The 23146-nt window shown below is 59.9% G+C and overlaps 1 protein-coding gene across 8 annotated transcripts in view; it reads right to left on the reverse strand.

Annotated features, from left to right (window-relative positions):
• Positions 1-1043: 1043 nt before the first annotated feature.
• Positions 1044-23146, reverse strand: part of KCNH2 (potassium voltage-gated channel subfamily H member 2) — a 61757-nt gene continuing 39654 nt past the window's right edge. For 6 of the 8 annotated variants that reach the window (XM_036899714.2, XM_036899713.2, XM_057504916.1 and 3 more), the window contains 13 exons: positions 15217-15381; positions 13691-14128; positions 12840-13051; positions 8175-8603; positions 7258-7645; positions 6804-7003; positions 6104-6356; positions 4786-4979; positions 4409-4508; positions 3575-3847; positions 3312-3498; positions 2811-2988; positions 1044-1623 (listed from right to left, as the gene is read on the reverse strand). In XM_036899714.2, the coding sequence (XP_036755609.2) occupies positions 1474-1623; positions 2811-2988; positions 3312-3498; positions 3575-3847; positions 4409-4508; positions 4786-4979; positions 6104-6356; positions 6804-7003; positions 7258-7645; positions 8175-8603; positions 12840-13051; positions 13691-14128; positions 15217-15381 (3167 nt within the window). In that variant the 3' untranslated portion in view covers positions 1044-1473. Of the gene's footprint in view, positions 1624-2810; positions 2989-3311; positions 3499-3574; positions 3848-4408; positions 4509-4785; positions 4980-6103; positions 6357-6803; positions 7004-7257; positions 7646-8174; positions 8604-11180; positions 11345-12839; positions 13052-13690; positions 14129-15216; positions 15382-23146 lie in introns of those variants that run through there. The other 2 variants (XM_036899718.2, XM_036899717.2) reach the window with 2 other exon arrangements.

Raw genomic sequence — 23146 nt, forward strand, 5'->3', positions numbered from 1 at the left:
TGCCCCGACCAGAGAGATTCTCTTCCTTCTCCCCAACCACTCAGGGCACAGTGAGGTTGCTCAGAGACTCGGGTCTCTCCTCCCTACACCCACCCATGCCAGGCATGGGCAGCGGGAAGAGCCATGTTTGACTTTAGAGCTCGGGTAGCAACCCACCTCAAAGGGCCAGGGTTGTAAGAACATTGCTCTAAGGAATCGAGCCCTTGGCGCAGCGCCGCCCACTAGCAGAGCTGGCTGCTGCCGTGGGCTCCTCCTCCTGGGTGGCAGCTGTCCTGCCACCATCCCGCGGAGCTGCTGCCCCAGGAAGGAGGCTGTGTCCTCACAAGACCAGCAGTGCTCACGCACACAGCCACCCCCCTTCCGTGGCCCCAGCACGTCTGTTCTCAGTCCCCCAGCTGTGGGAATGGGCCACCCTGAAACTTTCACCCTCACCAGGCAGCTCTTTGGTGATCAGGGATCACAGGTGACCAAGTGATCGTGGCGATCAAGGTGAGGCCCATCTGCAGCCAGACACCAGGGAAGCTCTGCTCAGGGCCAAGAAAACCCTGTTTGCTGTGGGGGCCCAATTATATAGGTCCCTGCGAGTCTCAGTTAAAGTCAAGATAAGGCCAAGTTGGAGCATTGCAGGTATGTTGCCAGAACTAACCAAATACAGGGCGGTTAGGGTCAGCGTGGGCTGGGTTCATGAACTGTTCAGGGGACCAAGAGGATGGCTGTGTCATCTGTCAGTGGGGGGCCAGCTGCGGGAGCCAGTATGCCCCCCCAGCAAAGCAACGTGATCCTGAGGGCGACCCAGGCCTGGCATCCCATTAGGATTACCTGTATTCAAAACAGTCTGGGCAGTTCTTCTACTGTAAGTGGAAGCAAGGCACAGCAGACGCAGGAAGTCGTGGGGTGACCTGTGTCGGCCCCCAGGGGACCCCCCCACTGAACACACCCATCACCAGATACCGGAGCCACCCCTCAAGGCCCTATGCACTCAGACAGGCAGGATGCCTGCAGAGAGGCCCCCACATAACACATGCACGTGTGAATGTGAACACAGGGACAGCCCTTCCAGCACCACAGGAATTTCCTCAGGATAATTATTTATTATTCATAGTCATCAGCATCTTCATTAATTATTCATATGATCCTTAATTATTATCCTTAACAGTAAGAGCAGTAAATAGCAGAAAAGTCCTTGAGGTGCCTAAGGCCCAGGGCCGGGTGCCTCCAGGCAGTTAGACCAGCTACTGCCCCAAGGCGGTGAGGGGACCACAGACCCCCATCCACTGCCCAGCCCTGCCCCTGCCCCTTCCGCTGGGCCCGGAGTATTGCCGGAGACGGGCCCTAGGGCTGGGGGAGGGGCTGTGCCTTCGGGTTCCTCGCCCCTTCCTGGCCAGCAGCCTCCGGGGCAGGGCCTCTGAGGGGCGGGGCCCAGGCAGCGCACTGAACCCTGGGTGAGCCACATGTCCGCACTGGGCAGCCCCACTAACTGCCCGGGTCTGAGCCGTGTCTGTGCAGGGGCTGGGAGGTGAGGGCCCCCAGCTGGCCCGGCAGGGAGAGGCGACGAGTGGGGCCATCGTGGGGGAGCTCCGGGGCCCCTGGCGGGAGCTCCTCGCACACCATGAGCTGGGAAACCTGCAAAGAACACAGAGTGTGAGCGGGCGAGGAGCCTGCAGGGAGGGATGGGAAGGAGGCCAAGCAGACGGGGGGCACGGACGACAGAGAGGGTCTGGTGGCACGGGACTGGAGGACAGAGAGCCGAGGGGACAAGGCAGACAGAGCAGGACCTGGACCGCAAAAGGGATGCGCTGAAGTTGGAAGTAGAAGAATTCACAGTGGGCAAGAGCCAAACCGGGCAGCTGCGAGCTTCTGCCTGACACGGGGAGAAGCTGCTTTCTTCTCCAGGGAACGTGGCGGCTGAATTCAAACCCCACCCGGAATAAGGGGCCCTGAGTTGGGATGGAAGCCGGGACAGAAGAGAGACAAGGTTCCTTCCTTCAATCAGGAAGAAACTCAGGGACCTAGACACAGAGGCAGGCTGGCGTTCGGCCTCGGGAGGCCAGGGAGCACGCCAGGGCAGGCAGGAGGGGTTTGTGGGTGCTGACAGTCTGCTGTGAGATTTCTGCGGGGGTGGCTGTGAAGGGAGACTGGCACATTTGCCGACGTGGGCCCTGGTGTCTGCAAACAGGAGCAGGCAACATATGGGAGGGGGAGCAGATGCCAGGGGAGGGGAGCAGATCCCAGGCCACCTCTGGTGGCCAGAGGAGCCCCCCTTCTCAAGGCCCAGACAAGCTGTCCTGTCAAGAGGCCAGGACCAAAAGTGTCTACTCAGAAGAGGACAAAGAGATGCTGGCCGAAAGGCCACCGGGGCTTAGCCAAAGCCCTCAAGACAACCCCACAAGGTGGCTAGCATGAGCGCCACTGATTGGCAGCAGAGTCGGAGACGGGGTTGCCAGTCACAGCAAAAACCTGGAACCCTGTTCCAAGGGTGCACTGGCACACAGCACCCACCACCAGGCCCTGGGCTCAGTCAGTTAGTCCCTTCCTAGAGGCCACTCATGGCTGTGACACAGGCAGCATGAGTAGACTTGGCCACGCAGGTGGTCCTGGGGATGCCCACGCCACTCAGCCCACTGCTCTCTGGGGCCTTTGGTCCGGGGGCTCTCCTGCCTCGCCCTGTATATTCCTAGGAGTACCGTCTGGGAGGAGGACAGGAAAGCGGGCAGGAGCCCAGGCCATGTAGAAAGGGTAGCAAAGCAGGTTTGAGGTGGAATCAGGGCAGAAGGGGCAACGCTGGGGGGACCTGGGGCTGGGGAACTCACCTGAGAAAGCGAGTCCAGGGTGAGGGTGGGGACAGGGCTGACAGGCAGCAGAGGGGAGGCGGAGGTAGGGCCGGGCCCCGGGGTGGCCACAGCACTGTAGGCGGGCGGAACCAGTGTTATCTGCCTCTGCAGCAGCTGCAAGACGGTGGCCATGTCTGCACTCAGCCGGGTCTCCAGCCTGGGGCAAGAAGGAGGATGCTCTGGGCCTTGGGGCAGTGGGGACGCCAGTGACTGTGACATTGGGGCCACCCTATAGATGGGCCGACTGGTCAACCCCGGGCCCACTCTTCATTCTACTGTGCTAGTCCCTGGCTCAGCTCTGAACCGGAGCAGAAGGTCAAACTGCTGGACACACAGACAGGCCAACAAAGAACAGACACCGTCCCTTCAGCCTACAGTTACAGTGCTGCCAAAAACCCGCAGACAACACATGCCTACTGGACCCTCCCCCTTGTCACACAAGCAGCTGGGGCAAAGCGGGATCCCAGGGGCCGCCCCCACCTGTTGAGCTGCCTCTGAAGGGCATCCAGCCTGCTCTCCACATCACCCCGGGGCCGCCGGCCGGGGCTGGAAAGAGGCATGTTGAGGAGACTGGGGGCAGGGGCAGGGCAGCGAGGCAGCTCCTGATACTGGCGGCCCCGACTGTCCCCCCAGAAGTTGAAGATGTTGGACACTCCCGAGAAGGCACCTGCAGCCAGAGAGCAGGGTTGAGGCCAGGGCAGATGCCACACCTACCCGCCCGCCGGGGGTGGCCTGCATCCTACCTGACAGTGGGTTACAAGTGTCCCTGCTCTTCTCGCAGTCCTCAGTCAGGGGGTCCCCGCCCGGCGGCTCTCCGGGGGGCCTGGGGCTGGAGAAGGGCACCAGGCGGAGGGGGCTGGAGCTGAGGCCTGGGCCCTCGTCCTCACTGCTCTCAGGGCTGGAGGGGCCGCTGGAGGGGCACTCCCCCCACGGACCCCCTGGCCGGCCCCGACTACTCGGCCCTGCCCCCGCCCGGCCCAGCCCCAGGGCCGACACCTCCCCTGGCTGTTCCGGGTCTGTGGGAAACAGAAACTGGCCTCAGAGAGGGAAGGGGACACAGAGGGAAGCGGGGGTGGGGGAGGGAGGAGAGGAGGGGGCCAGCCAGGCCTAGGAGGGGGCTATGGCAGATGCCCTGGCTTGTCCCCAGCTGGCCTGCTGTCTTTCCCCCACTCTCAAGCGGACTGAGAACTCCTGGGAGGGGACCAGCCCATCCCCAGTGGCTGGCTGCCCAAGCCCAGGCAGTGGCGCTGCTGGGCGAGGCTCTCTGGGGCCCCGGCCCCCGGCCCCTGTCACTGGCCCCTCACCCTCCTTGGTCTCTTCTGCCCTCATCGCTTCAGGCAGCACCCACCCACCAAGACGCCAGCCCCATCAGGACCACATAAGCTTAGGGGTGCCCCCGCCCTAGAAGGCAGAAGAGGGCCTCCTGGAGGAGGTGACAGCTCAAGTGGGCCTGAAAGGAGGGCAGCGTCTGGTTTGCTGGGGTGAGGTGTGGGGAGCTCTAAGGGCAGGGGCAGTAAAGTCTGTAAAGCCTGGGTCGAGCAGACATGCCGGCCCCACCCCACCCCGCCCCGCCTCACCCTTGTCGGTGCGCCTGCGGAAGGACAGCTTGCGTTTGCGCTGCTGGTTGAAGCCGCTCTCCAGCTCCGCGCTGCCTGGAGAGCCAGGGATCATGTTGGTCTGAAACCAAGGGTGGTGTCAGGGCCCTTCCGCGCCCACGCGGCCTGCCTGAATCAGGCCCAAACCCCTTCCTTAACCTGCAGAAGGTGGGGCCGGGCACACCCTCTCTGGGGACAAGATTCCACTCTTGCACACATGTGACCTCTGCCCCAGGACAAAGGCTGAGCCTGGTATTTTGACAACCTGGTGCGACCCAGATACTACCTGACAGGTAAAAGAGGACCCCTGAGAGAAGGTCACACGGTTGGGGGATAGCCACCCAGGGTAGCGCGCTCACGTCTCGCAGGTTGAAGGTGATCTCCAGGCTGGACCAGAAGTGGTCAGAGAACTCGGGGTACATGTCCAGCACCTCCAGCAGGTCGTCTCGGTGGATCTTGTGCAGGTCGCAGTAGGTGAGGGCCCGCACGTCCCCGTTGGACTTGCCAGGCCTGGCGTACAGGTTCAGAGGCTCTCCGAAGATGTCGTTCTTCCCTGGAGGCCACCGAGAGTGGAGGCTCAGCCCCTGGGGCAGCAGCACAGGCAGTGCACCTGCTGTCCGGGCATTCTCACCCTGGGCAGGGGCCTCCCCTCAGTTTGGTCACCCAGTGGCGTCCCCAGCCCCAGAGCCAGGGAAGCCTGGGCTGGCCCCATCCCCCCCGGCTCCCAGCACATGCCCTGGGGGTTAAAGGGCCAGGGACCTTGGACCTCCTGCCTCCCAGCGACTGGAACCGGCCAGCAGGACCAGTGTGGAAAGCCCGCTCAGCCCGCGGCCTTGGCTTCCTTGGGTTCTCACTCCCCTTCTACCCCCCAAGCCCCATGTCCCAGACACCCTCCTGGCCAATCCCTGTGCCCTCATAAAACAGTGTTCTTCAAGCTGCGGATTTTAACAAGTAAATCAAGACCAGCATTCGCTTTACTGAGAGAAAATAGGATAGCATAGCTTAGCACAGCGTGGGACAGAAAACACCAGAAGGCATCAAACACAGTAAGGCCAAGGGCTGGGTAGTGAGACTTTGGTTTTAGCTGTTTGGGGTGTTTATGAGGTAAGTATATGTGTTTGTACTGAACTGAGAAATAAAAATCTACACTGGCCCAGTGGGACACGCCATCCTAAGGTGCACGAGGCCAAGGCAGAGGGCAGGAAGTCCCCTGTCCGGCACACCTGCCCAGGTGTACAGGTGGAGCAGAAAGAAAAGGGTGGGAGGGGAAGAAGGGCAGAATCCCTTTGCTTTGGGGGCAGCGAGGGCTGCTCGTGGTTTTGTGGCAGGAGGCTGCAGGGAATTTAATGAACTTCCTCCGTGAAATGTTACTCCTTGGAGTGTCTGGATTTGATCCTGCTTTAAGGAAGCAAGAGTGTTGCTGCCTGTGGGGGATCCAGAAGGGGAGCAGAATCTGAGAACCCCCCGAGTTCAGCAGCCCCACCCCAGGAGGGGCTCCTCTCCACTGCCCCCTGGGAGGGCCTGAGCTGAGGTGAATTAAAGGAGCCCAAGGTCCCTGAAGGCAGTTCTGGTTCCGGATCCACAACCCCAGCGACTGTGTCCTCAGGGAGCCCGGACCTCTCCAGGCCGAGGTGGGCACTTCAGGCCCGGTGCCTGGTCCCCGCCCAGGCCTAGTACCCAGGATGGCCACAACGACGTCACCACGCAGGATCTCGATGGAGCCCCGGGAGATGAAGTAGAGAGCGGTAAGCAGATCCCCGGCGTGCACCAGCGTGTCTCCTGGCGGTGCGTGTGTCGTCTTGAACTTCATGGCCAGCGCCCGCAGGCAGCCCTTGGTGGCCCCTCGGAAGGGCTTGCAGTGCTGCAGCAGCGAGCGGTTCAGATGCAGGCAGATGTCAGCCTGCAGGCACTCAGGAAAGCCTTTGAGCACCTGCGGGGCCAGAGCGGCTCAGCACAACTCCCCCAGCACCCCAGCCCCCACCCCAGAGATCCTGGGAGGAACAAGGGGTCCAGTGTAGTGGGGATGACCTGGGTGCCCATCCCAGCTCACCCCCTTCTAGATGGACACCCTGCAGATGATGCCTCACTGCTTAGGCCTCTGTTTCCTCAGGTGTCAAGTGTAGAGACACACTCCTGCCTGGGGTTGTAAGGATTAAATGCAACACCTTAAGGAAAGGGCCTGGTCTGCCTGCCCCAAAGCAAGAGCTCTCCCAGTAAGTAAGCTCCATCCGTAAAAGGAGAGTGACATACCTCTCAGGGTCGCCCTAGGCACTAACTGTGACGCCGGAACCATATTGTGACACTGGTAGGACACGTCGTGCTGTCACCCTGCTCCCTCCAACCCGCCACCAGCGCCATCACCGCACAGCAGCCTCACCGCATTCATGTCGATGCCATTGGTGTAGGACCAGGCATGCTGGAAATACTCCTCGAGGCGCTGGCGCAGTGGGTTGGGGATCTGGTGGAAGCGGATGAATTCCCGCACCCGGAGCATCTGCGTGTGGTAGCGGGCCGTGCCAGAGTACAGCCGCTGGATGATGGCCGACACGTTGCCGAAGATGCTGGCGTACATGAGGGCTGGGGACACGGATGAGTGGGGTGGTCAGCGCCCAGGGGACCCCACCCACCCCTGCATCAGGTGAAGGACACACGCAGCCCCACGCAGCATAACTGCACACACAAGGTGTACACATGCCCCTGGGCTCTGTCTTGTGCCTCTACCCTGGTGCCCCAGCCCCCAGACACGCCATGATGGTGGCCCCGCCAGCACCCTCCCTCTCCTCCAGCCCAGGCTCTCCCTGCCCCATGCCCACCCCCAGGCATGCACTCACAGCCTATGAGCATGACGCAGATGGAGAAGATCTTCTCCGAGTTGGTGTTGGGGGAGACGTTGCCAAAGCCCACGCTGGTGAGACTGCTGAAGGTGAAGTAGAGCGCTGTGACGTACTTGTCCTTGATGGAGGGGCCGCCCAGGCCGCTGCTGTTGTAGGGCTTGCCAATCTGGTCGCCCAGGTTGTACAGCCAGCCGATGCGCGAGTCCACGTGCGGCTGCTCCATGTTGCCGATGGCGTACCAGATGCAGGCCAGCCAGTGCGCAATGAGCGCGAACGTGCACATTAGCAGGAAGAGCACCGCTGCCCCGTACTCCGAGTAGCGGTCCAGCTTCCGCGCCACGCGCACCAGCCGCAGCAGCCTCGCCGTCTTCAGCAGCCCAATCAGCTGGGGGGATGGGAGAGACATTCAGCTGGGGGCATCTGAGGAATGGGGGCCCTGCAGCCCTTGGAGGGCATCAGAGGGAAAATCCCAGACTTCCTCCAAGAACCTCCTCGTAACCGAAGCACCTCCCACTCACTGGGCACAGTGCAGTCCCATTAATCTTTGTGCTGGCTTTGTGACAAAAGGCTACTCTTTGTGACAGTGGGCTCATGGTCCCTCTGATGAGAATGAGAAGACTGGGCCTCTGAAAGGCACAACACCAGCCTAAGGTGCTTGGCCAGAACTCCCACTAACTTCCAGGGCACTTTTGTGTGAATCAGAAGACAGGGCCCTTTCCTATAGTCAAATTAGAAAATGGTGCTCCTCGGGGCCTCTCCCAGCTAGTGGGTGGCCCACGAGAGAGGGGCGGCGGGCAGGGGTCAGCTGGGGCACCTGCCATGCCTCTGGAGCCCTCCACGTGCAACCCGCTTCACCCACCATCTTCCGCCCCTCTCCCCATGCCCTCCAGGCCTCTGCCTCCCTGCCAGCCCACCTCCTCAGAGCCAGAGCCGAAGATGAGCAGGTCGAAGGGGATGGCAGCCACCATGTCGATGAGGAACCAGCCCTTGAAGTAGTGGACAGCGATGCGGCCAGGGTGGCTGACCACCTCCTCATTGGCGTTGACGTAGGTCGTGCGGAAGTTGATGAGGATGTCCACGATGAACATGATGTCCACGATGAGGTCCACCACGGCCAGGGGCTGGCAGGCGTAGCCGCAGCCGGGGGCCTGCAGGCCCTCCTCCGTCTCCTTCAGCAGGAAGGCGGCCGAGTAGGGGGTGAAGACAGCCGTGTAGAGGACCAGCAGCAGGATGAGCCAGTCCCACACGGCCTTGAAGGGGCTGTAGTGCAGGAGGGTCCAGCGGTGGATGCGCGGGGCCTGCAGCTTGTACTCCGGCAGCACGTCCGCACCTAGGGACAGCACCTGCGCAGGCAGGGCGGGTGCGGCTGAGGGGTGCTGTCCACCTGGGGGACCAGGCCGCAGGACCTCCGGGCTGGGAGCACATAACATCTCTTCTGGGGTCTCCAGGGAAAATGCCAACCAGAGTAAGAGGAGGCCAAAAAGTTTCTATCAAAATGCCTACCCCTCAGCCAAGAGGCCAGAGCCGCTCCCCACCCTTCAGCCTGGGCACCACAGTCCACCGACCAACTAGCTGGCTCCCTGGGTTCAGGGCACCATGCAGGAATACCCTGAAGTATTGCTCCCCACCAGCCCTGCAGACCCATACCTATGGCTATAACTCCACCATGCCACTTGCCCACACCTGCCATACACGACAGTCTCAGTGCAGAAAACGCTGCAAGGGCCACGGCTCCCAGCCTGGGTGTGGGAGGCCCACTGGGGGATGGCCCTCAGGAGACACAGCCCCAGCACATTAAAGGGTGGTGGCCACTGCGGTTCTCTGTCAGCCCCACCACTGGTAGTCCAGGGACTGAGGACCTAAAGGTCTCTTTGTGCCATTGGCCCAAGACCAGACACCCAGACTCAGACCTCTTGGCCTCCCAGTGGGGGAGAGACAAAGACCCTCCCCTGCCACGCCACCCTCCAGCCCCCTGTCTTCCCAGGCCCCAGGCCACCCTCAGTCCTCACCCTCCCACACTCCAGCAAAGGCCCACAGAGCACCTAACCTGACCACAGACGAGCTCACATGACACAGAGGGACACGCAGTCCTGAGAGTTCACCTACACCTCCTGCCCTCTTAACAGTCAGGCAGGGGCAGGCCTGCCATCTAGGCCAGAAGAGACAGGTCACCTTCCCCACACTATCCCAGGAGCCTCCGTCTGTCCCCTGGGACCTCCCCCTGCCCCGCAATCCTTGCTCACAGATGTCTGACTCAAGCCAAGAGCTTCCTCCCCAAACTCCCCTGGCCTGGCACTGCCATCCCTGGGCAGCCGAACCAAGGCCTGGCCCACCTTATTGAGAGTCAAGGTTGCTGGCCCTGCTCCCAGCAGCACTGAGTGTTTGGGCTGAGAGGACTGGGGTGGGTGGAGCCCCCAAGACTCCCACTCATATTCAGGCTGGAGATCCCCTGGACCCACTATCACTTGATGGACTATTGGGAGAACATCTCCTTAGAGGAAGTATCTGGAAGTTAAAACAGGCCATAGTTCAAGGTTTGGGCCACCTGGGTGGACATGGGGGCCCCTGAGGCATGTGATGGGTCAGGGGAGCAGCTGGGGTCTGGAGAAGGGGAGGGAGTGTGTGGCTCCCCAGACCCCAGCTCTGCCCTGCCTTCAGCCCACACTGTCTGCTCCTTAAGACAGACAGCATAGCACAGCAGCCTTTTTGGGTCAGGTGGGGACAGAAAACATGGAAATGGCCAGGGCCCCATGGACAAAGGGACAGAAGAAGATAACTACCCCTGGATAAGGTCCCTCCCCATGCCCAAGAGGCCAGGCCCCCTGGGGGCTGGGTGGGACTGCGCCTGACAGCAGAGACCCTGCACCCCGACCTCCCCACCCAGAGTCTGCCCATAGCAACACCAGCACCACCCCGTGCTCAAACGCAGACACGTGGGGCAAGCCTGGGACACAGGCCTGGACCCAAAGACCTCACTTACCGGCCCAGATGAGCCAAGCCCAGCTCTGCAACCTCCAGCTTACCATGCAGCCTTGGGCCAGGCATGCAAGCCCCTGTGACCTGCTGCCCCACAGAACACTGAAGCTCATTTAAGCCAAACCCTGCATCCTCACCTGTGGGGTACGGCAAATCCTAGCAAGCCTGTGCCCCAGCTGGGAGAAGAGTGTGAGAGAAGGCAGAGTGCTTGGGTGCCAGGGACTGATGAGGGGTGCGACTGTCAGACTCACCCCTAGGCCACCCCTCAACTGATACTGTACCATCACCTGGAGCCTCCTCCAGGATAACAGAAGTCTCTGGGGGCAAATAAGTTGCTCCCAGGAGGTACCTACAGAGCGATCAGCCTGTGGGACCCCAGGACAGCCCCCGCACCTCAAGCTGCCCAGAAGAGGTGAGCCAGGTGCCTCAGCTCAGCCTGCCTCCCCTTCGTCCAGTGGCCTCTGACACCCACCCACCCTCCCCAGACTCAACCTGGGGCCCTGAAACAGCCCAAGCCTCCTCGCTTCCCACAGGTCTGCTACTGCACATAGAATGCAGGAGTAACAGAGCCCAGCGCCTCCAAGCCAGGCTGGCCACTGTCCGCAGGGGGAGGTGGGGTTGGGCGGGAGGGTGCTGGTCTCCTGCCACCCTCTCTGGGCACCCACTTCATTCCTGTCCTCCATCTCCTCCCTTTGCTCCTTGAGCTAGAAGACTGGGCCACAGAAGCCATGGGAGAGGGGGGCCCTGACTAGGAGAAGAGAGAGCTGGGGCCAGCAGTCGGGTGAGCAGAGCTGCGGACTCCATGGCTCCCCCAGACTGTCCTGCGGCCCGGAAGCCCTCTCTGGGCCTGGAGCCAGAACCCTCTGGGCTGCACCCAACCTGCCGCTGCCTGTACCAGTGCCCCAGCCCTAGAAGGGAGGGGAAGGGGCCAGGGGGTCACCTACCTCTTGGGCCAACAGGCTGGAGATACGCACAGCCCGCCTCACCCGGCCTTTCTGGGCCCTGGGCTGCACAGGCCATGTCCCGCTCGCCTTCCCTGCTAGGACCGCCATGGAGGACTTGGCTCCCCCCAGCCTGACTGCCTCGGGGCCCGAGGGCGTGGCCAGAACCTCACCTGCACCCCAGCAGCAGTCCCAGCCCAGGCTGTGCCCCAGGGTCGCTGGGGCTGGGCCCCTTGGCTGGGGTCACCCTGGCAGTGGGCGTGGACAGCAGCCCACGCAGCTCAGGCTGCCCGTGGCCCCCCCGGTGTGGGCCCCGCTGCCAGGGTGCTGCGCTCTGCCCTCCACCAGCCCGGCAATGCACGCGACGGTCAGAACCGCGGCTCCTCAGCCGGCCCCTCCTCCCCCACCCCCACCCCCACCCTGCCACCCTGGGCTCCCCCGCCCCGCCCAGTGCTGGCCAGCGGCCCCCGCCCCCGCAGCCCGCTCCAGGCTCCTGCTGCAGCCGCTCCCGCAGCCCGCGGCCCTCCCCTCCCCGGGCAGCCAGGCCTGTCACGGCAGATTAATGGTCCTGCCGGTCCAGGGCTCAGCCAGCCAGAGTCAGACAGGCACCCAGAGATGGAGAGACCGCCCGGTGACAGGCAGAGCCAGGAACGCACGTGCACACGGACACATACAGAGCGCGCACATGGACCACAGCACAGCAGGCACACACGGCGGGCACGAGCAGGGCAGACTGCTGCGGAGGGGCACGGGGCACAGAAGGCAGCCAGATATGAGGTCTGGGTGCGGGGGAACATTCTGGAGTCAAGGCCAAAGGACTGGAGGTCTGGCAGGGACCCGGGGAGCCAGAGGCAGCAGGAGCCCAGCAGGGAGGAGGGCCCAGGAGGCCAGCAGTGGAGGAGGGCAGGAGCGGGCAGCTCCCTCCCTCAGGCCAACGCGGGAGCTACAGTGGGAGGGGCAGGAGAGGGCACAGCAGCGTGGGGCAGGGACACCTCCTGTCCTGGGCCTCTCACCCGCTCCTGGCCCTCCCCCACCCCACCCCCAGGGCTGGGACCTGAGAAAGAGCCGGGAAGCCCTGGGCAGTGGGGATACTGCAGGCAACTTCGCTGCCTGGAGGGGGGCAGGACACCAGGCTGGCCTGTCACCAAGCAGTGTTGGGCAATGCTCCCAAGAGCTGGTAGTCTTCTCTGGCCCAGGATCTGGGGACTTGATCCCTGCGTAACTGTGCACCCACCACCATACCCTCCCTCCCAGTGTGGGAAGGAAATCCTCTTCTCCCATGGCTTGGGGGCAGGGTAGGCACCTCCAGGCCCTAGCACCTGGTCCCCACCCTCTGCCTGGCTGGCTCATCATCTTGGCCTACAAGAATCAGGACCCCTGACTTTGACCCCCGTGGCCCCTTCTAACTTGAAACCTCCTGTGGGTTTGCCCTCCGGTATCCCCCCAGCCACACCTGTGAGCAGACCCTGTTGTGCCGTGTGGCTGCCTTCTCCTGCCCACCCTGACCCTCTCAGGTGCCGAACCTCAACCCCTGAACCCCTCCAAGTTGTCCTGCGTATCTGCCCCGGTCCTTCCCCTGTCTAACCCCCCCCCCATCCAGTCCCGTTCCCCTCCCCCCAGGCCTCTCTAAGGTGAGGGGAGAGCCAGGGGCTGGGCGCCTACCTGGGTGACCTTCTCAGTGACATTGTGGGTCCGCTCCTTTATCTTGGGTGCTATGATCTCCCGGTCACTGGTGGGTGAAGCCAGGAAGGGGTCACCCTTGAGGTCCACAAAGTTGAGGGTGATCTGGGGAATCTTGCTAATGGTGCGGTAGCGCACGAGGTCCGAATCTGACGTGGAGTTAAGCAGCCCGCTTCGCAGGGGGTGCATGGCCCCTGGAGTAAGGGGAAAGCAGGGTGAGGGTAGCAGGCAGCAGGTGCATGGCCCCAGGGGTGGAGGGGAAAGCTAGTGAGGGTGGAGGGCATGGTGTGCATGGCCTCAGGGGTGGAAGGGAAAGCCAGGTGACATTGGCAGGCTGAATTGGAGACCATGAGCCAGGCCACGGGGTACAGTGAGTCAAGGAGGCCAACTCAGGAGACAGAGGCAAAGTCACTGAGAAACAAGCAAGGCCAGACCCCTCCCTGCTTTAAGGAAGCAGAGCATGACGCAGCTACGATGTAGCAGAGGAGGAAGACCTCCATCAGGGTCTAGCCAAGGGGCACTGGAGCCTGCCAGAGGGCCAGGTGGGGGCAGGGACCCAGGTGCCTCTCCCAGGGCCATCCCTGCTCCAGGCAGTCCTGGGAGGGCCAGCGCCCTGGGCCAGCAAAGGCTCTGCGAGTGGAAGAATGTAATGGGATGAATGGACATCTAATGGAGTGAAGGCCACTTAATGGGATGAAGTGCATGCTTAATGGGGTTTCCATCTCCCAGGCACACAGGACAGGGCCAGGGGGAGGACACTGAGGTCCTGGAACGGGGCAGGCCCGGCCGCCGGAAGGCGCGAAGGCAGTTCCCACAGCGCCCCCGGGCCTCACCGGTGCTGGCGTGGCGGGGCGGCGGGGGCAGCACCCCTGCGCGCATGGCCTCGATGTCGTCGGCTGAGGAGGCGCGGCGCACGCTGGCGCAGCTCTCTCGGGAGCGCGTCCGGGCCAGGCTGCAGCTTGAGCCCGAGGCATCGGGGTTGAGGCTGTGTGCCCGGGGCGACGGGTGGGGCGCGCAGACGGGTGGGGAGCCAGAGCCCACCAGCGCGCACCGCTCCTCCGCCGGCCCAAGCCCCACCACGTGGTTGTCCATGACGGTCACCTCATCCAGAGCCAGCGACTCGCTGCTGGGCGCCGCGGGCGTCAGGTCCACGTCCACCACCACGGCTCCCGGCGCCCCCGCGCCGCCTGCACCGCCCGGCCGCACCGACGACTCCCGGGCCGTCAGGGCCAGCAGCGCGGGCAGCTTCAGGCGGAAGGTCTTGGCTCGGCCTGCCGGGAGAAGGGAGGTGCGTGGCCCGGGGTTGGAAGGCTGCCGGGGAGGGGGCCAGGCCTAGAAACTGGAGCCGCAGCCACGATCAGGACAAGAAGGGGAAGGGGGAGCCCTGGCAGGCCGTTCCCCCCACCCCTTCTCCCACTGCACAGAACTCAAGGCTCAGAACTTTTCTAACTGCAGTCTTATCTAAGTAAGGCTCTGATAATAAGCCACCGTTTCTTGAGCCTCCCATCGTGGTGGGCTCTGTGTGAACCATCCGTGACTCCCACAGCCGTGCTGGTAGCAGTATCATTTTCCCCTTTTTAGACTAGAGGAAATTTAGGCATACATGAGCTGGGTGAGCCGCTGGAGCTGTGTTGAGTTGCTGGAAGTCACACAGTAAATGATGGGACCTTCATAAATGGGAGGGTGCCACACCTCCCTGCCGTTCCCTGCGGCCTGACAGGTGCCCCTGTGGAGCAGGTGGGGCCGGCCTGACTAACACGGCCGTTTTAGAGTGTGAGAAGCCAAGAGGTGGAATCTTGCCACGACTGATAGGAAAATTAAAATTAGACGTGAAAAGGCCATCGTGGGGAAGGTGAGAAGGGTTCTGAGCCTTTGGGTCATGGCGGGGATGAGGGGAGGCCTCCCCGGGTCCAGCCATGGTGACTTTTGCCCTCCAATCCTCTCCTCAGTTAGCCAAGGCCACAGCAGGGAGCAGGCCAGTCCAGGAACAAGCACCAGGGAACAGGGATGAGTCCCTGGGATGGAGCCTCAGATGCGCAGAGGGAGTCACCCTGAGGCAGCCAGGACCATCTGGGAAGAGTGACCCTCCCCGAGGCTGGAAAGGGGAGCCCCCAGGTCCTGCGGCAGGTGCCCACACAAGTAAGGCTGGGAAACCAGGCACGATCCTGCCCTAAGGACCAGTGAACCTAGGCTCAATCGGCCACTCCACACTGTCTGTCCATCCTGAGCCAGACGGGCCTGGCCCATATGCTCCGTGTTTGCCTCCTGACCTGTAGAGGGACCTCCCTGACACCCCTTCCTGCAAAGCATTGGCCTTAGGTGGCCTCGTGGCCCCAGAAAAGGATTTGAGGGCACTTACCTGGAGCCAGCCAGCTGGCAGGTGGGCCACGGTGATTGGCATCATGGGCCGGGGACCCCACCATGTCCTTCTCCATCACCACCTCAAAGTTGAGGATGAACATGATGACAGCTCCGTCTTCATTCTTCACCGGCACCACATCCACCAGGCACAGGAAGCAGCTCCCTGCAGAGCGTAGGACACAGCCACTGCAGCAGCAGGGCCCCTCGGGGCCACCTCTGCTCCCCGACGAGGCCCCCACAGTTCCCAGCCGCCTCTCCAGCATCCCCTCCTGACTGCTGCCTGTGTTCTGAGTTCCTTCCCTGGATCTGTCCGCTCCAGCTCGCCCTTAGGAGGCTCTCCCTCTCTCTCCACTTGTCTTTCCCTAGCCTCTCAATTTACCCTTCTTTCTCTGGTGCTGGGCAGTGTGACACCGTGGTTAGACCAAAGACTTTAGGCCCAGGACCTCTAGATTCAGATCCCAGCTCCACCACTCAGTCATTTTTCTTAAATGATTTAGCTTTCCTGTGCCTCATTTTCCTCACCAAAAAATGGGAGTGATAATAATTCTTTTCTCACTAATTGTAAAGATTAAGTCAACACATAGCAAGTGCCCAGGGCAATGCCTGGCACGTACTGAACATGAAGGAGGTCGGCGATCACTCCATCTCTGTCTTTGCTTTCCCTACAGTACCCCCGACTGCTAAGTCGGCCCACAACAAGGATGTTCAGAAGCTGAGAGCAAGAGTTTGAAAAAAAACCTTTACAGCAATTTGGCATGGCCACAGTCCAAGCATGTGATTTTGTATTTCACAAAAGTATTGATCTGTGACATACTAGAAATAAAGACAAGTGACCCTTCACTGAAAAGTTGAGAAGCACTACCTTCTAGATCTTTCTCTCTGCCTCTCCTTGTCTTTCTTTCTATCTCTGATATTTTTTCCCTCCCAATCTCCCTCTGACCACCAGAGCCCCTATATCAGGTGAGATCAGGCCACCGGGCCAAGTGTACCCAGTCCAGCTCTGTCCCCTGTCCAGCCACAGCTCCCTCACCCTTCTCTCTGCTGATTTCCAAACGAGACCACAGTGTGACCTCAGGGTCTGCCTGAGGCCCAGCTAGGAACCCCCGCCTGCAGGAAGGCCCTCTTGATAAAAGAAGAAGGTGCATTAACATCCTGTTCCTCCTCCTCTATGGACCCTGCAAGGAAAGGCATGCTTCTCACCTCCCTCTCTTCCCAGGGCAGAGATTTCCTCCCTTGTCTGGGCTTCCCCCGTGCTTATCTGTCTTCTCTGAACTGCAGGGGCCCCAGCGTCTGCATCCCCTGGAAAGGACCTTACACCTAGAACAATGCACCAGGGATGGCGTGCTGGCCAGCAGGGGACGGCCCAAGCACCCTAGCTGGGAGGAAGTGCCGGTGCTGAATTGAGACCAAAAACCTGGGGGGGCTGGCGGCCTGGCGCTTGGGCTGGCACTTGATGCCTGCCAACAGGGGCTGGGACCTGGGGGTGCGGCAGGGCTTCAGCACCAGCTGAGCAGGCCAGGCTCCACAGGCTTGATTTCTGGGAGATGCTGGCCAGGCTTGGGGGAGACTGGCCGAGGCCAGGGCTGAGAGAGGGAAGCAGAGCAGCAGTTCTAACAGCTGTGGAATTCATCTTGTGAAGGAGAACCTGAGCAACCAACTGAAGCAGGAAGGCTGAGACGAGGGGGCCGGGCCAGGGGTGGGGCTGGCCAGGAATCCTTCGACCCAAAAGGCCTTCCACTCCCCGCTTCCCACACCCTCATGGCTTGGCCCCAGGGTCCTGAGCAGGGTAGCTCTGTCTGGGTCTCCGCCCAGCAGCTCTCCTGTCCCCTGACCTCTGGCCTTTGACATGGCCCCTCCGGAGCAGGCTGCGGGGCTGAAGCTGCAGGGGGCTGGGCCCAGCTGGAAACCGTTTGGCACCCAGACAGCCTGCCCGGAGTTTATGCCCTAATATGGTGATGGCCGGCAGCAGCCTCAACAGGGCCTGGCCCTCCTCAGGACTGAAGGGTGGCCAGAGACCAGGAACCCTTAGCTCTGGAGACCCCTGACACCCAGCCCCAGGACCCCAGTGACCCAGGGCCCTGGTCCTCACTCCTCACTGGGACACTTGTCTCAGAGAAGTCCAGAGTCTGAGACCCAGATAAGCTCAACTCTGTGGGGATGGCCTGGGGATTCCGCCCCCAACACATGGCCTCAGAATTCTGAATTGGAGGTCTCGATACCCCATGCCCACTTTGGTTCAGGCATTCAGCAAGAGAGGCCAGAGCTGTTCTCTGCAGCCCAGGGAGCACAGGATGCTGGCATCCCACCTTGCCACCCCACCCCCTGCCCGGCTACAGCAGCTCCAGATACAAGCCCCCTCGCAGCACAGGTCGCTGCCCACCCCTGGACACACACTCATGCACAAAGCCCCCTTGGCCCTCTCCCTTTGTGGACATTCAAGGAATTTTTCCTTTCAAATAACCCTGTCAAAGCCCTGATAATTCCAAAAATGTGAACTGGAGCCCTGCCGAATGGCTGCAGCGGGGAGGGAGGTAGTCTCCAGCTGCTATTTCAAAGAAATATGGAAGGAAGGAAAGGGGGCGGCCCCCCAAGTCAGCCAGCTCGGCCTCCCAGATTCCTGCCGGGTCGGCTGGATCTTCTGTGAGCAGTCACATCACCCACCCGCGGCTCTTAAGCCGGACCTGCCGGCAGGCCCCATCCCATCACTGGCCAGAATGGGGTGCAGGGACCAGGGGGGTCCCTGAGAGCCGCTGAAAGTCAGCCAGGCCAGGGGTGAGGCACAGGGACAGCCAGGGCTGGGCATCAGCACAGAGCAAATCACAGCCTCCAGAGGTGGGGCACTGACCTTCACATAACTTCTCGACAGAGAAGAAATGTTGAGAGTCAGCGGCTGAGCTGCCTCCAGAGGAGCCCTGGGCTGGCACTGCACACACCGAACAGGGCCTGGCCCCACTAGCCCCACTCCCACCTGTCATGAGACCCTGCCCGTCACTCTTCTCCCTCTGACCATGGGCAGCTCCCCCAGGAGCAAAGCTGGGCAGCCCAGAGACGGGTGAGGCTGCAGTTCCGCCAGAAGCCACTCTGCGGCAGGCACGGGCCGCATCCCGGGGGCCGCCGGCACGGGGAGTGGTCAGGGAAGGGGAAGATGGAGCCCCTAGCGCCCCTAGGAAGGCTGTGGGTTCCCTTATGCAAATGACAGGGCACGGGTTGTGGAGACAGGCCTTTACTCACTGAGAATGACCTTGGGCAAGTCACCTATGCTCTCCGAACCTTAGAGCGCTCATCAGAAACATGGGAGCTCATGCCCACCCTGCAGGGAGGTAGGGGTGAATGACGTATGTGAAGCAGGAGCCAGGCCCAAGGGATGTCTCGATAAATGGGAAGAGGAGAGAAAGAAGCAGGCAGAAGGGACTTAGGAATGAGAGGCCCCTGGGCCAGCCTGGCTGATGTGGCCAATGCCAAAGGACACCCCACTCACACCCAGTCTAATCCCCAGCTCCAGCTGAAGACACCTGGCTCTGGAAGAGGAGGCTGGATGCCCCAACTCTGCCTGCCTCCTGGGGCTCAGGGCACGCTGCACCCCATGGGGATGGAATTGAGGAGAGGGAAGGCAGTCAATGATTAATGGCCATAAATTGACAGGGGTCTCTGTGCCTTGGACCCTACTGTCCTAAAGAGGTCACACAGCTCACGGAGGAGGGGAGAAAAGGAGGGGCAGTGCGAGGGGCTCTGGGGGAGAAGCAGGCCTGGACACATTCCAGGTGGGCACGTACAGTTCCTCATGACCCTAAGTAAGGACACCAACATTCATGAGAACACAAGGCTGGCTTGCTTTCACCTGGTGCCACCCGATGCCCAGCAGTACACCTGGAAGCACTGTCCCTGCACAGCATCGATTCATCAGCAGCCAGGGGCCCCACCCACAGTACTTACAGCTGCAAACCTGATTTCCCACCTCTGGGCACCTGAGCCTTGGCAGAGCCCAGGCAGGAGCCGCACTCAGCGTTAGTGGGGGTGTAACTACCTATCAATCTGGACAGGTGGCAAAGGGGAGGCCTGCTGGTGCCCCTGAGTGTCCTGGGCCAGGCCCCCAGGTCAGAGTCTGTTGTTTCGTCTGCAAACTAGGTGTCATCTCAGCTCCTTCCTCATCCCCCTCCAATATTCCCTGAGTACATCCGTGCAAAGCATTTGGGGCATCATGAACAAGACAGGCCAGGCACCTGCCCTCACTGAGCCAAGGAGTCAACAGGACCCCAGCTGGGAGTGGATGAGATGGAGAGAGAGAGAATAACCCAGGCATGGGGAGGAGCCCTAAGGTGCTAAGCTGACCTGCCCCAACCATCAGGAGTCCTGGGCAATTCTGTGTGGCTGTGGGCAGGTCGCCCACCTCTCTGAGCTTCAGATTCCCTGCAGGACCTGCAGGGACAAGTGACTCCTGCTCTGGGTGCCATATGAGATGAAAGATGGCCTGTGGAAGCATCCAGAGCTGGAACAAGGCAGGGTGCCGGGTCCCTGCAGGGAAGGTGACCTCGGGGAGGCAGCTGTCCTCACCCTGGTCGCCTTCCTGCCTCACTCCCTGCAGGAGGAGCAGGGCGCAAAGTCACCCTGAGGGCAGGAGGCTGCTCCAGTCGTCCCTGTCCGCCCCCGGGCAGAGAGGCTGTCTCTGCTGCAGCCCAGGGCTGTGCAGTGTCAGGTTATATTTAGCCTGGTGGCGGCGACAGGAAGATGCAGCAGGAACCGCTCCTGGCTGGGGGCCACCATGTCGCTAACACTGCTCTCTTGGGCAGTCAGGGGCCTAGGGAAGGCCAGAGACATTGCAGGCCCAGGGGACAGAGTTGGGGAGCCTCAGAGGCCAGCCAGTAAATGAGTGTGCATAAGTGTGTGCGTGTGTGAGTGGGTGTGAGAGAGAGAGCAACAGAGATGGGGAGAGGCCAACCCTCCCCTCCTGAGCCCAAGAGCCGAGCATCGCAGATGTCCCCGGGACATCCACTGCAGGGCAGGAGGTGGGGAGCCATGACCCAGCCCCACTCACACAGAAGGAGCATCTCCAGACAACCCTCCACCATGCCCTCCAGCCTGACACTGTCCCAGGGACCCGTGGGACCAGAAGTCCTTGGGAGCCTCCAGACCCCCGCCCAAGCCCACTGCCCGGGGCCTACCTGGGCCAGCCTTCTCAGGAACACCACTGCTTCAAGATGAACTGGGAGCCACAGCCCTGTCCTGCCCCAGAAGTCCCAGGAAGGTGAAAGAAGGCCAAGCTCGTGTGCGGAAGGCTGCTCCAGCTCTGTTCTCATCCTCGCCTCCCCAAGCCCCCAGGTTTTATTACTCCCTCCTACTTCTTGGCATCTGTCCCCTCGCAGTCCTTTAGATTCCCCTGTTCCTGACCATGTTGGACCCTCCGACCCGCCCTCCCAGCTGGGCTCCCAAGCCTGGATGAATAGACACGATGGGTCCCAAGCAGGCTGGCCTCGGTGCACCCGAGCTTTGCCCCACCACTCTTCCAACTCCTCCCAACCCTCTAGGCCCCGTGGGGCCCCCTTCTGCAAAGATTTTCTCGACTGCCCCATCTGGCCCACGTGGATCTTTCTAACTGAGAACTCTTCTAAAACTACATCCCTAATTTAGGAGATGATTGTACACTGGCTTCTGGAGGGAGCTTCCCCGCTCTCCACAGAGTCACGGGCCTAAGGCCGGGGCTGGGCTGCTCACGGGAGGTGGCGGATAAGCAGGTGTCCAAGGGCTGGTCACGGGCTCGGGGTGGCGACCTGCACCGCGGCGGGTGCGAGCAGAGTCCCTTCCTCCCTCTCCAGCCGCCCTCCCAGGCCCAGGGCACTGACCATTCTTTCACAACAGAATGTGCCCATTTAAAACCATCTTGCGTCAGACAACAGTCAGAAACACCATGAGAATTAAGTTTTCTTTCACTGAAATGTTATTTAATCTGGTCAACAAGCCAGAACGTGGAGGCTGACTGCCCAGGAACCCAGGAAAGGGGCCTGGAGCAGGAGCCTCTCAGACATGGTATTCCTGAGCCTCAGGCCCCTGCCAGCCCTCTTCACCGCAACCCACACGCAGCCTGGCAAGAACACGGGCCACCAGGGGGCAACCCGGGTCCCCGCCCTCCTCCAGGGCTTTGCAAGCTTCTAGATCTGCGCTCCCAACCTGGCTCCCCGTGTACCCCAGAGAGCAAGGAGACGCCTCGAGAACACCCCTTCCCTTTCAGCCCTCTCGTCAGTCACCCGGTCAGCCAGAGCTTCTCGACCACTAAACCAAGAGTCATAATCCCTCCTACACTCGCCTGCCTTGCAGGATACCAGGATGCTCCAACCAGGGAAGTGCTCAGGAAGGCCTCCTGAGGTCAGATGGAACATTTGAGCATTGAAACATGTGACAATGACCCAAACACAACAGAGAAAACCAGCATTATTTGCAGATGTAGGATCACCCACCTCGAGGACCAATAGAATCAACAGATAATAATTAGGGTAGACAGAGAAGACAAGTAGTGACTCTATAGCATCTTACTACGCTGATGGACAGTGACTGTAATGGGGTATGTGGGCGGGGACCTGATAATGGGGGGAATCTAGTAACCACAATGTTGCTCATGTAATTGTATATTAATGATACCTAAATAAATAAATAAATAGAAATAATAATAATTAGGCTAGGAAGAGAGTTCAGCAAAGTTGCCAGGGACAAGATCAACCCACAAAATAAAGAGCATATCTCCCCACCAGCATGAAACTACTAGAATAGGAAGTCAAAAATAAGATCTCTTTCATAGCAGCATCGAAACTATAAAGTATCTTGGATTGGCCAAGAATGCACAAGGCTTCCATGGGAAAAAAAACAACTTTAAATGAAGAAAGGATACAAAAATTATCTGATATATGGAGAGACATTTCAGGCACTTGGATGGGACAAGGATTATAAAGACGTCAATTATCCCTAAATTAATCTGTAAAACTAATCTAATTCCAATCAAGATTCTAGCAGGTTTTTGTTTCCAGGAACTCAATGAACTTTCTCTAAAGTTTATAAAGAAGAAAACAGGTCCACAAACAGCTATGTCAACTTTTAAAAAGAAGAAGAAAGCAGGAAAATTTGCCTTTCCAAATACCAAGACATACTAAATACCACAGTTTTTTAAAATGTGGTTTTGATGCAAGAAAAGACAAACATTTGGACCAGAACAGAGCTCAGAGACAGGCCCATGGGCATATAGGAAATTAACCTGTGATAAAGACGGCCCCACAAATCAGGGGAAACAAACAGGCTGTTTACAAGATGCGTTGGGAAAATTGGATCCCTACATGGAAAAAAATACAACTTGATCCGTACTTGACACCGCAGACAGGGGCAGAGTCAAGATGGATTAAAGACCCAACTGGGAAAGGTAAAAGAATTTAGTTAATAGAAGAAAGTAGAGAGCTTGCAACCTCAGGATGGTGAAGAATTTCTCAACAAAACTTCAAAAGCACAAAGCTAAAAATCTATGAACTTGCCTGTACCAAAATGAAATATCCTTGTTGGACAAATTAAATAGATGACTGCATGGGAGAAGATATTTGCAATATCTTGACTCAACAGGAATTAATATCCACAATATATATATTGACTATTTAACTGTATGTGTTTGTATTCCTAGAATACACATGCAATTCCTGAAAATCAGTAAGAACAAAAGACCATCTTCAAAAGAAAACTGAGCAAAGGCTATGAGCAGGCAATTCACAGAAAAGTAAACCCAAAGGCTATCAAGCCCAAGAGATGCCTGGACTCACACAAAATCAAAGAAATGCAAATTAAAGCAGCAATGTATCATTTTCACCTATTAGATTGGCAAAAATTAGAAAGATGAGTAATGCTACGTGTGGCAGAGGTACGGGGGACTAGGAATCTGGTACTATGTTTAAGAGGGTGAC

Source organism: Manis pentadactyla, chromosome 7 (genome assembly GCF_030020395.1).
Source record: "Manis pentadactyla isolate mManPen7 chromosome 7, mManPen7.hap1, whole genome shotgun sequence".
Lineage (NCBI taxonomy): Eukaryota > Metazoa > Chordata > Mammalia > Pholidota > Manidae > Manis > Manis pentadactyla.